Source organism: Sorex araneus, chromosome 2 (genome assembly GCF_027595985.1).
Source record: "Sorex araneus isolate mSorAra2 chromosome 2, mSorAra2.pri, whole genome shotgun sequence".
Classification (NCBI taxonomy): domain Eukaryota; kingdom Metazoa; phylum Chordata; class Mammalia; order Eulipotyphla; family Soricidae; genus Sorex; species Sorex araneus.
In genome coordinates, this window is record NC_073303.1 from 10,982,366 (window position 1) to 10,995,246 (window position 12,881).

Genomic DNA, 12,881 nt, shown 5'->3' on the forward strand with positions numbered 1-12,881 from the left:
TGGAAAAAGCAGAGAGAAAAGATACGTGTTCTGGAGGCTGGAGCACAGCAGGGACGGCATTTGCCGACCCAGTTCGACCTGGTTTGACTCGCAGCATCCCATACGGTCCCTTGAATTACTCCGCCAGGAGTAATTCCTGAATGCAGAGCCAGGAGTAAACCTTGTGCATCGCCGGGTGTGACCCAAAAAGCAAAAATAAAACAAAATAAAAATAAAAGAAGATATGTATTCAAGGAAGAAAGTGGGCTTGGGAAAGAGCAAGCCTCTTTCAATTAGGGAGAAATAACTTTCTTGGGGGTTAGGAGGCATACCCAGTGTTACTCAGGGGCTACTCAGGGGTTACTCCTGGTTCTGCACTCAGGAATACTCCTGGCAATGCTTGGGGGAGGGGGGACCCTATGGCTCTGGCAGTGTTTGGAGAACAGCATGGTGCCAAGGATCGAACCTGAGGCTACCGCATACTCCAGTCCCTTGTGCCATCTTGCTAGATCCAGGAAACTTGCACTGTGCGGAGATCAGAATTTCCATGGTTCCTTCTTCAGTATGTGAACATAACAAAATTAAAGCATACAACTCCATTTTAATTGAGGTTAAAATTTTATTTTTTATTAAAAATTGTTTAAATTTTCTATTTATTTATTTATAGCTCTTTGGGTCACACCCAGCAATGCTCAGGGGACCATATGGGATTGAACCCAGGTCGGCGACGTCAAGGCAAACACCCTACCCACTGTACTGTGGCTCTGGCCCCTATTTTTTAAAAATTTTATTTTTATAAAGCTGCTCACAATAACTGATTACATTCAATATTCCAACACCAATCCCACCACCATCGTTTTGAATTTTTCCACCACCACCCAAGCCTGCCGCAAAGGCAGATTCTAACGAATTTGGTTTCTATTGCTTGTTATGATCCTCCTCTTTTTAAAAAAACTTTCATCTGGGGGCCACACCCAGCAGTACTCGGGGGCTTTTGCTACTTCTGTGCTCAGCAGACTATCTGTGGTGCTGAGGCCTGAACCGGGGTAGACCACATGCAAGGTGGATGCGTTACCTTTGTGCCATCTCTCCAGATACTTAGGCCCTGATGTGTTTACATTCGAAAACTCCCTGGGTTACTTCCTAAGTTGGCTGGCGACCGGCAGGCAGGCTAGCGAGCAGGAGTATGACAAAGAAGAAAGAGTAGTTAAGTAGGAAACACACGGCGTGGACGAAGCGTGAAACGAAAGTACCTAGTCCAGTCAGCAGGTCACTCAAGCACTGAGAAGAGCTGAGAAGATAAAGCTGGCAGGTGGACGAAGCAGAGTCCAGCTAAGACGCCAGGCTGGCTGGGCGGAAGACAGGAAGAAGAACAGATGTGCGCAGGAAGGGGAGAGAGAGAGACAGAGAGACAGAGAGAGACAGAGACAGAGAGAGAGGAGAGAGAGGAGAGAGAGAGAAGAGAGAGAGAGAGAGAGAGAGAGAGAGAGAGAGAGAGAGAGAGAGAGAGAGAGAGAGAGAGAGAGAGAGAGAGAGAGAGAGAGAGAGACGGAGACAGAGAGAGACAGACGGGTCCTGGCTGGCGGGGCTGGGGATACGCAGGTGGAAGAGAAGTTTGGTGTCATCCATGGGGACCGGAAGGGCTGGGGTGGGTGAGGGAGCTCAGGTTCTGCTGCCCTGCTGTGTCTGCTTCAGGGGTGAGCCCGAAAAGCGCATCTGGACTGTAGCTGCCCCAGGCTCATGGCCGATGCAGACCCAGCCACGGAGCCAGTGGCCACGTTCCCATTCCCTACTGGACTTGAAGCCTGAAGCAAAGTGGCGCCAAGTTTCAAAAGCAAAAATCACTAGTGCCGGCTGCTGCCCAAGCCCGCCCCCTCTCCCGTGTTTATTCCCTGCTCAGGCGCCTAAAGCTCAAACGAGAAGTTAATCCTTCCTGGCAAGACCCGCCAGGTTGGGTGTGACAGTACTTCCCGCCTTTCACACACGGTATGCGCCCCTCACACACTCTATACAGGGTAGCCTCACCTTGCAGTGCTCCTTCTCACTCCCGGCCTCTTACCTGTGCCAGTCTCTCTACGCTCAGCTGCTCCTTTCCCTCCCTGTTAACGCCACCACTCACTGCATCAACAGTTACTAAGGGCCTATTATGTGCCAGGCATGATGCCTAGAACCTTCTTCCAGGAAGTATTCCTTGACTACTCCCCCACCCCCACCCCAAGTTGGAAACCCCTTCTCTGTTTTGATGTCCTGATCAGAAACTTTCTCACTCTACTATTTCTTTATATGTGAGCATCTTACCACAAAATGAAAAAGAGTAAGGCCATGTGGTACAGCAAGATGATGTTTTTCTGTTTATTTATTTATTTATTTAACAATCGACTTAGGATAAAGGAAAGAAAATAAGGTCGAGGGATGTAGCGTGGTAGTGGAGTACATGTCCCATAAGGTGTGAGGCTCTGGGTTCAAGCCTTAGCATTGGAAAAACAATTTTTTAAAATCAAAGAAACAAAGAAGGCAGAATGAAGGGTCAGTATAACACACTCTATTTCTTTAAGCCCACTGTTTAGAGGTCAAATAGATATTCAAATAGATGAGCCTCTTGACTGCCACTCTAGACCCAGTTATGGCATAAGTCAGTGTATAGGAGATAACTCAGCATCCACGACTCCTGATAAAGACCTACAGTTCCTTCTGCACGTATTCGAAGCAAAGGTCTCTAGGCTAAAGAGACCAGAGACCACCACAGTGACACAGACAGTCTAAGGAGAACGTGTAGCAACAAGTCCAACAGACGTATTTACCAAAGTGGCCCATGATGAAGGCTAAAGGCAAAAAGCATGGGGTGGTCCAAACAATGAGGGAAAAAGAAGGTGAATCCACTTAGCAGACTTGGCAGGATGCTGTGTCCTCTTCCACCCTGTACTGTTGCTCACCCCTCCCTAGACAACCATGAGCAATGGGGAAGGAGCAAGGGCAAGGGCCAGGAAAAGCTGTGTGTTGAGTACCTAGTACCTTGAGAGGGTGGAGACACAGCAGCTATGGGAAAACCTGTAGAGGCAAGTTTCTCCCAACTTCCTTCGTGACCCATATTATCAAGGAAATAGATGTTAAGTCACAACTCACTGTCCATAACCTACAGGTACACAGAAGCGAAGCAAGCATTGTAGAACCTGGTCGCTTATATTCGTACTTGATGCTTTATTTCTATTTTTTTTATGCTGTTTCACACCATTACACTCATGTTAGGACTCACTTGTGGATTATGAGTAAAGGTTTGAGGGAGATAAAATCAACCCTTTAAATTTAACACAATTTTGCTCTCAGTAAGGTTCACTAATGTTTGCTTTTTCTTAGAAGCGAACTTACGGTAACTATAAATATAGTAAGGTAGTATAAGTATATTCTACCTGATAGTTTTCTTAGCATTTTCTTTTCTCTAGGTTATACTATGGACTGGAGTGATAGCACAGCGGGGAGGGCATTTGCCTTGCACGCGGGTGACCCAAGTTCGATTCCTCCATCCGTCTCAGAGAGCCCAGCAAGCTACCACGAGTATCCCACCCGCATGGCAGAGCCTGGCAAGCTACCCGTGGTGTATTTGATATGCCAAAAATAGTAACAACAAGTCTCACAATGGAGACATTACTGGTGCCCGCTGGAGCAAATCGATGAACAACGGGACGACAGGTTATACTATTATAGGATATGATGTATAAATATATTAATCAACTGCTATATACTATCTAGGAGGCTCTTGTAGGAGACTCTGTAGTTAAATTTTTTGGGGGTTCAACTGCATGGGAGTCAGAACCCCAAGGATCCCCTTCCCACAGTTCAAGGGGGTTACACTCTATGACTGAGTCTTTACAAATAACCTCAGTGAATAACAGATCCAAATCCTTCAACATCCAGGCAAATCCAAATAGGGATATATCTGGACGAAGGTTGTGTGACCCGCCAGAACCTGCTCTGCTCTTCAGTATCAGCAAACCTGGCGGATGGCCTAGTGGGGAACGCACCTTCTATTCCTAGCAAGGAGCCGAGCGTGCCTGGCACACCAGGGGTCAACACTGAGCATGTGTGGTGACCTCCGGCTTATATTTCTGGCCCAGAAAAGCTTGTAACAGCTCATCTTCATCTAGGAATTTAATATGATAAGTATGTCTTCCCTCAGAGCCTGGAGAGGCCTCTATTTAGGAAGCCGTAATAGGGCTGGAGTGATAGCACAGCGGGTAGGGCATTTGCCTTGCATGTGGCTGACCCGAGTTCGATTCCCAGTATCCCATATGGTCCCTCGAGCACCGCCAGGAATAATTACTGAGTGCAGAGCCAGGAGTAACCCCTATGCATCGCCAGGTGAGACCCAAAAAGCAGACAAATGAATAAATAAGTAAATAATAAATCAGAAATGAAGTAAAAAAACTTTCATCTGGCGGGAATTTGGCCTTGGATTTCAATTGGCAAGTGGTAATCATCTGAAGTGTTTGGATCTACGAGAGGAGCTGGAGAAGCCAAAGTACACTGTGATATTTTGAAAACATGGCTTCTGAGTACTGAGGGTGATGGATTTTAGGTACTCTGATTCTACTATACAATCACCAAGAGTTACTCAAGCTGTGATTCGTAAAGGATTATTTTGGAGTTCTACACTTCTGCTCAAAAGAAGTACAAATATAGTCCTATGACATTGACAAAATATACAAACAGGTCAAGAGAGGCAGAGGGAAGGAACTTGCCTTGGATACGCATCCAGCCCCGGTTTGATCCCTGGCACTGTACACAGTCCCTCAGCACTGCCCTAAGAATTCCTTGAGCACATGGCCCAACTCTCCCTTCACATCCCCCCACTCCCTGACCCCCTCCAAAAGAATAAAATTCCTAAGCTGGAGAGACAGTATAGGGGTTAAGGCGTTTGCTTTTTACTCCACCATCCAGAACAAAACAAAAACAAAACAAACAAAAATAAATAAAAAACATCAAAACAACAAAAAAGGTGAAATCTCCCTTTCCCCCAAATGCTATCAGTAAGAAAATAACATTACAAAATTATAAAGGGAAAACAAGCCATTAGGACTTTGAACAACCCTCTACACTGTGTAACTATGTGAGACTATGACTGAATTTCAATGAGATGCTGACTTTATAGTCTGTAACTTAGAAACACCATTAATAGATGGGCTCAATTAAGAAACATTGGTACTTAAAAACGAGATGATTATTTTTTTTTTGAAAATAGCATTCTGACCAAGATGAATGGTTCGTTACCAGATTTTAGTCTGTTATTAAAAGCTTAAAAATGATGTGTTGAAATTGGAGGCTGACTTTGTTACGGGGAAAATAATTGTTATTTTGTCACTGGAGAAAGGACCTATCAACATGTATTCTGTTTCCCAGGAAATAGTAGCACTAAGCAGAGGTGCTATGCCACTTCATGAATCCTTCACTGTAAGACCATTGTGATAGTCATTACAATAACTGAAAGAAATGCGAACAATTTAGAGCTAGTTATGTCTGAGGATTGGACATGGGCTTTTTAGCCACTTGGCATGCTATCCTCAAAAAAGAAACTCTGCCTTTCAAAAATGGTAGAAGCTGATGTATAGCGACAAATGAAATAGTGAGTGGTGGGATGAAAACTGCAGTCCTTCAATGCCCCAAGGGCCAGTGACAAAGGAAAGCTGAGAGATGTAGTTGGGGACACTGATTTCCTACAGCACTTGATAGCAGGCAAAGACCAGATGGTCCATGCACAATAAAGACTCTAAGTAAATAACATGTTTAGGCATGGCATACGAGACATGTGTGTTGGAATGATAAGAAGTCTAGAGGAAAGCTAATTAATCATTGTCACCAGCAAAATAACACATGGAGAGGCATGGATTGGTTCCAGATAAGCCCAAAGTGAGCACATTCACTCCTAACAAGCATTTACCAGTTGAGGGAATCAGCCTTTTGACATGGCTGTTCCCAAGAAGGTTTGAAGACTGTCGGCTAACGTTATCAGGGCTTTAAGGCATACACACCTTCCACTGGTGTTTCTGTTCACTATGAACTTTATGTGGAATTAGTAGGCAGACATTGTACAGAAAGTAAAGCAGACTCACTAAATCTAAAAATTGACTTCCTGATTGTAAGAAGCATACCACACACCAAATTTGTACACTGATCATAACAGAGTGGTTAAACACACAGAGGATGGTACCGCAGTGCTGTGACAAGTGACTCGCCTTTTCTATGCCTCAATCTTGTTAAATAAAAGATATTAACAACACACACAGGTTCTAGCTACAGTTAAATGGAAGCCTACTGAAGCCATGTCAATTTTCCCCTCGGAGTCAGGCTAAGAGTGGCTGGAGGGTGGGCAAATGCCTCAGTTTATTCTGACTGTCTTCACTGCACCTTCACCCTACCCTGAGTCCCACCAGGTGAACAAGATATCTTTGGCTCCTTCCCAGTTAAAAGAAAAAGCAATGCGGTGGTGATGGATGCAGGAATTTTGTACACTAATACCAGAATCTTTAACACTATTATATTACCTCGAGTGAGATATTTAAAAGAAAAAAAATTATTTCATTGAAGATCAGTAAACAAAGCTCTGGTTTTCGGGCACATTACAAATTATCAGCCCCATTAAAATAAAGACGAAAGATCATATTTAATGGAATAGAAGAAAAAAAGGTATTTTCAGTGACTTAAAAATCCTTCCCCCTGTGGTGCTGGAGTGATAGCATAGCAGGTAGGGTGTTTGCCTTGCACGCGGCTGACCCGGGTTCAAATCCCAGCATCCCATATGGTCCCCTGAGCACCGCCAGGAGTAATTCCTGAGTGCAGAGCCAAGAGTAACCCCTGTGCATCGCCAGGTGTGACCCAAAAAAACAAACAAACAAAAAAAATCCTTCCCCCTGTGTAATTAGCCTGCTCCACGGGCTCAGGTGCTGGTGTGAGGGATGCTTGCCTGTCGGCGTTCTGACAAGGAGACGGCCATCCTCCGCACGCGGGCCATCTTAGCTTCCTGAGAGAAGTGAGTCTTCCCGCCTCTTTTCAGTCTCTCTATACAGCATGGTGACAGTTACAGAATGGAAGCCATCTCATGCAGGGCGTCCCTGGAGACGGGCTTGCTTGTTGGTCAACAGACGTGCCAGATATGCATTTTAAAATATGGTTCTTCTCCTCTACCATCATTCCACCCATCTGTTTGAAGGGTGGCTTTGGCTTTCTTTCATAAAATTAAAGCAACCCCAAAGAAGCCAAGCTGACACACTTAAAAGCAACCTGGTCATTAGCAAGACCACCTTCTTCAACCAACATTCCAACACAGTCTACGCCCCCAACAAAACACAGGGTTTTTAGCTCTGTTCTTTCACCTTTTTCCAAGTTATACATGACCACAGAATTCTGACAAGAAACATAATATGTAGACTGAAATTTTTTTAAATTTAGATCTATTCCCCATCATGTATTTTATCATAGGGTTGGTCTAGGAACTTCCTAGATTGATCCTATGATAAGATAGTGGCTATTGCAAACCAAATATATTAATGCACTTTGCAACATAGTGGACATGTTTTGTTTTGCTTATATTTCCCTCCACATAGGCAAAATATATGAGAGATTTATACTTTACTTGAGATTGATATTTATCTTCTGACTTTCATTACTTTTTTTTGCATGACAGGGTTTAGACTATTTTATTTGCAGACTTTAAGAGAGGATAGTAATGTTGATTAATAAGTAACTACTCTAAGTGCTGCATGCTCTTTCAAGCTAGGAAAGCAACCGAATCACATTCACTCTTTGGTTGTAAAAGATGAAAACAAATATCACTGCTTTACAATGTATGATCTAAGAATTATTGGTACCAGAAATAAATGTGGAACTATTTGGGCATTTAACTAACTCAAAACAAGTCTCACCAGCACCCTCTTCAATGATTACTTGAAAAATAAATACGTTAGTAAAACAAAAAAATACTGGAGACAGTGAATGAAAATATTAGCTACAAAGGCACATACAATTGTTTACTGTAGTTCTTACTAAAGAATATTATTAGTGTAGCTCTTACTAAAGAACTACACTAATAATATTCACTTTAAAACAATAAAATAGGGATTAAATTAAAAATTTCCCATAGAAAAAAGCACAACAACCAAAACTTGCATGTTCCAATATTTGGCCAGATAAATGCCATGTGTGCAATTTAGAAAATGAATACTGGATTAAAGTTCACTGCCAGATACACAAGACAATGTATAGACTATCTGCCAGAGGACAGATGAATGAAAGAGAATAGGAGTCAACAGGAACTGCAAATTTAACAGGACACCCCTATCTGCAGAAAGATAAAGCGGAAAGGGAAAAAGGAGAGAAATACAACAGTAACATTTTTAGCACCAAACAAGAGAGTTTAGGATCAAAGAATACATTTGAGGGAGAGGAGGAGGGATGGGAGACAAGTTTCTTCCCCACATTTTTAAATGGTTCTTTATTTACAGATAATATCTGTGAGAGGGGACCTTCAAGTGTTAAATAATCACTTTCTTTCGATTAGGCCTTGACCCCACTAGAACACCTCTAGGCTTCCTGTTTACTGCAATGTTCAGCATTTATCTTTGGAAGGGAAATACCCATCCTCTTTAAAGAAAACTTTTTATAAAACTACAAATAAAGAGTTAGGTACAGAGGTGGTGGGAAATATTTAGGACTTACAAGCTTCCTTAACAGTTTCTGTAGAACAAGGTTCTCAGACAAATATCTCTAGGGGGGCTTTTCACGTGGCCTGGTTTGCACAGGTGACATTTCAACAAAAATAATAGTGACGGTCCAGAGAGGTGCCTTGCTGCAGGGTCCCTGCCTCGTATGGGGGAGGTTCTGGCTTCAACCCTGGACCGCCAAAAATAATCACAGGAGACAGGAAGCCAGAGAGCAGGGACCCCCACAGAGGCACGAAGTAATGGTGCCACGAGAGAGCGCGTCTTACCATACAAGTGTCCAGATCTTCTAAGCGCTCGATCTCCGTGAGCTCCTCCATGGTGATGATGGACCGTTTCGCTGGTTTCTCCTCAGCCAGCTCAATCTCCAAGGACTCCTGCTGAGGAAGGAGCTTGCCACGTCTGTTGAAGTGGTCAGCCTGGATGGCCAAGATGTGACCGAGGAGAAATTCAAAGCACGGTGGTGAGGGATGAGCAGCTAATTAAGTTCCTGAAACTATGTTCCATGAGATCACGGCCAGGAGAGGTGGGAGAAACTGTATAAACGAGGAGTTATTCTCCTCCTCCTAGAGAAATCTTGTTTTGTATCTGGTGTTGAAAAGAATCTAATGGAAATAAAATAATTCCAAGCTTCCTTATTGTAAAAAATCAAAATGAAGGGAATTATAAAATATTTTCATGCAATGAATGCCAAATTTGATATGACTTATTAATTTCCAGAATGAAGGCTTAGGGGAATCTAAAATATTAAATAGTAAGAAGTAAAATAAACTGGGCTGAAATAAGTAAGTTGTAGTTCATTATAAGGAACTTTGATCTAATTCTTTTGTAATGATGAGAATCAGTTGCCAATTTCATGGGATCTTGGGAACACTTCTAAATTTAAGATGGAGACAATATTAATACTTTTAGAATGTCTTTGAAAAGAAACTTGAGAAGACAATAGCTGAAGTCTCCTCAGAACACAAACCAGCACTAAGTATATAATGGTATTTAGATGAATTTCAAAACAAAAGTGCTTTTGTACAACTCTATTTTAATTACCTCCAAAAGTTAATACTTTGAATAATAACATTTTTCAAAGAACAACAAATGCAACAACAACAACAACAAAAAGTACAACTGAAAGTGAAGTCCTCAAGTGCTGTAGTTAGTATAATAACCAATATTTGTGGGACTGATAAAACATGTTGACACAGTATTTGGAACTGTGGGCTATCGATAAACTTTCTATAAAGAATGCTCTACTGTTTTTGTTTTTATTTTTTAAAAAGCCTGGGGCCTGGGTTGTAGCTCAGCGGTAGACCACCTGTCTTGAAAGCATGAAACTCTAGGACTTTGAAACTCCCTGGCACTGGAAAAAAAATTAAAAATGAAAGAAGGACTGGATTGGGGGTTCTGAATTATATGATATCTGGGCCATGAGCTAGAAATTAGTGACTCATGCATTCTCTCTGATGACAAAGCCCTTTGCCACAAACCTATATACTGGTATAAGTATAATAAGAGAAAAAATATAAAAAGTAACCTAAGCTTGGATATTGTGGTCATTTCAAATCAATCTAGAAGTTTCTATAGAATTTCCTCTTGTTCCTGACTAATCTTATCATGGGTTACTAACCACTGTTAGTGGACAAGTTCTAGTGCACAGGGAATATTTTGAGCACCACGGCAGGGAATGTCTAACTTTTACATTTCATTGCTTATTTACTCATCTATCTTGAGTTCCACTGAGCAGTGTTCAGGAGACCCAGGGGACCCCCCAGTGATTCTTGCCTAACCAGGCTGGTAATTCTGAGTCAGGGCCTAAGGATGCGGCACTGTTTGGGCCCTCTGGTGCCACCACATTAAGCTACTCTGATGTTGTTTGGGCCTCCAGTGCTGTACTCAGTGATGCTTGGGTCATGTGACACTAGACATCAAACCAGGGCTGGGTATACGCCAGGCACATATCTTAACCATTGAACTATTTCTACCCCTCATCTTTCATATTTTAGAGGAGGAAAAAATTCTTAATAATTTTTTTCTGAAATGACTTTTTTAAAATACGCTATTTCATGAAGAAGCATCTGTTAGTATTTCTCTCATTTTAGTGTCCTCTAGCGTCACCCAGTAATCCAATGCCACAAACGTGAGAAACTCCAGCCTACACGGTTAACCTGAAATTTTTCATTGAGGAAAGTAACTTGGCTTGGGAGAATTCTACTGTCTCGTACTGTGAATGCTTCTGAGACCAGATATAATATTAATAAGACCTTTCACTGTGCCTCAGAGGATTTCCTGCAGTTGGAGAAAATGTGCAGTTTCTTCTATGTTATTCATATGCGGAACTGGGGCAATAGCACAACAGGTAGGGCGTTTGCCTTGCACGGGGTGGCCGACCCGGGTTCGATTCCTCCGTTGCTCTTGGAGAGCCCGGCAAGCTACTGAGAGTATCCTGCCCAAATGGCAGAGCCTGGCAAGCTACCCATGGCATATTTGATATGCCAAAAACAGTAGCAACAAGTCTCACAATGGAGACGTTACTGGTGCCCGCTCGAGCAAATCGATGAACAACCAGATGACAGAGCTACAGTGCTACTCATATGCAGATACTAACACTGAAATGACTGTCTTTGACTTTGGTGTAGACGCAGTCTCCAGAAGTAGAAAATTCATGCTTTCACCTTGATTATATCCAAGATGGATATAATTAAGCAGTTCACAATCATGAATCCATGTCTATTTGACTACTGCACTTTTTATTCTGGACTTCAAATATTTCAATTCCTTCTTTTCAAAATATTTCACTTTGAAAATGCTCATGTCAGAGAGCAGTAAAACATAGATAACTTAAAATTCTTTTAAACAAAAATCGTAAATTTCAAATCTCATTCTCAATATTACTCCCACTAAAACTTTTGACCTGCCTTAGGCGGGCAACATGATTTCTGGGTATCATCACTTCTCTTCCCCCTGCCAAAAAAACCACCAAGCTCTAGAATGACTAAAAGCAATGCAGAAGAGGATGGAGGAGAAAGAGGGTCTTAACTGATAAAGATGCAGAGGAGCTGAGTGTAGAAAATAAATCATATCCCCATGCTGAAGTCCACGATGCTTCTTAAAAATCCTGCTCAGGCTGGCCGCAGCACTCACCAGTTTATGATGGCAGTGAGAAAGGGCGTCCAGAATTTCATCCACAATTCGATCAGCCAGGAAGGAGGCCACCGTCAACTTCACTTCACTACGTGAAAATTGAAAATCAAAAGTAGCATTGTAACTTGTGCAAGGGAAGAACATCACAGGCGTCTAATGCTGAGTTGATGAGGTCAACTGACATTCAGGTTATGCCTTTTACAGACGCAATATAAAGACACATGAACAAGCGAAGGATTTCCCTAACATCAAGCCCTAAACACTACCATAAACACACAAGTAACAGACTTTCTTTTACCAAAGTCAACCTGCCTTTGCAATTTCAAAACCCAGCACTTAGTGATAGAAATGAAAAACATCTGGATCAAGACAAATTTAATGGGAGCCATATGTACCACGTGGTAAGGAACAATCCATCCATTGACATAAACGAAAACAAACCTGGGTTGGAGTAAATTAAGACAGTCTAGTCTGGTACTTAAACTTTAGTTATTGCTTTAATATGTATAACCCCTACCTCTTTACAAACTTTTTACCAGATAAATGATTCCATATTCTACTGCTTCTGTTTGGATGCACCATCGTATTTTGAGTAACTACAGATTCACTGTTTTCTTGTCTTTTGTAAACAGACATTACCAAAATGTACAATTTTAATGCCTCTTGCCTGACCTTTATTTAAGAGTTACCCAGACAATAGAAAATGACTTTTAGTTTTCACTAATACATCGCCTAGCCACGGTGTGTCGGATGGCTGGTATTTTAGTCAACATCTCAGCTATTTGGTATTTTCAAGAATTCAACCCCTATGTTTATCTTCAGCCTGAGTATCCCCTACCTAAATACTCACAGGCATAGATATATTAGCACATCATAGGATTAAAGGTAAACTTAAGGGACAGATATAAACCCACAATCCAACATTTTCTCCTAGATTTGTCTGGTTATTGAAGCCAACAATTTTAAAGTTTTTTGAGCAGGGAAGAAGTTATTAAGATGAAATAATTTAATTCCCAAAGCTAAAGTTGGAAGTATATTCATGTGACAGGGTGCCAGATT

At 42.0% G+C, this 12,881-nt stretch overlaps 1 protein-coding gene across 9 annotated transcripts in view; it reads right to left on the reverse strand.

Moving 5' to 3' along the window:
• Positions 1-12,881, reverse strand: part of CARMIL1 (capping protein regulator and myosin 1 linker 1) — a 349,297-nt gene that overhangs the window by 56,104 nt on the left and 280,312 nt on the right. For all 9 annotated transcript variants that reach the window (XM_055126005.1, XM_055126002.1, XM_055126001.1 and 6 more), the window contains exons 28-29: positions 11,823-11,910; positions 8,957-9,106 (exon numbers count right to left, since the gene is read on the reverse strand). In XM_055126005.1, the coding sequence (XP_054981980.1) occupies positions 8,957-9,106; positions 11,823-11,910 (238 nt within the window). The remainder of the gene's footprint in view (positions 1-8,956; positions 9,107-11,822; positions 11,911-12,881) is intronic.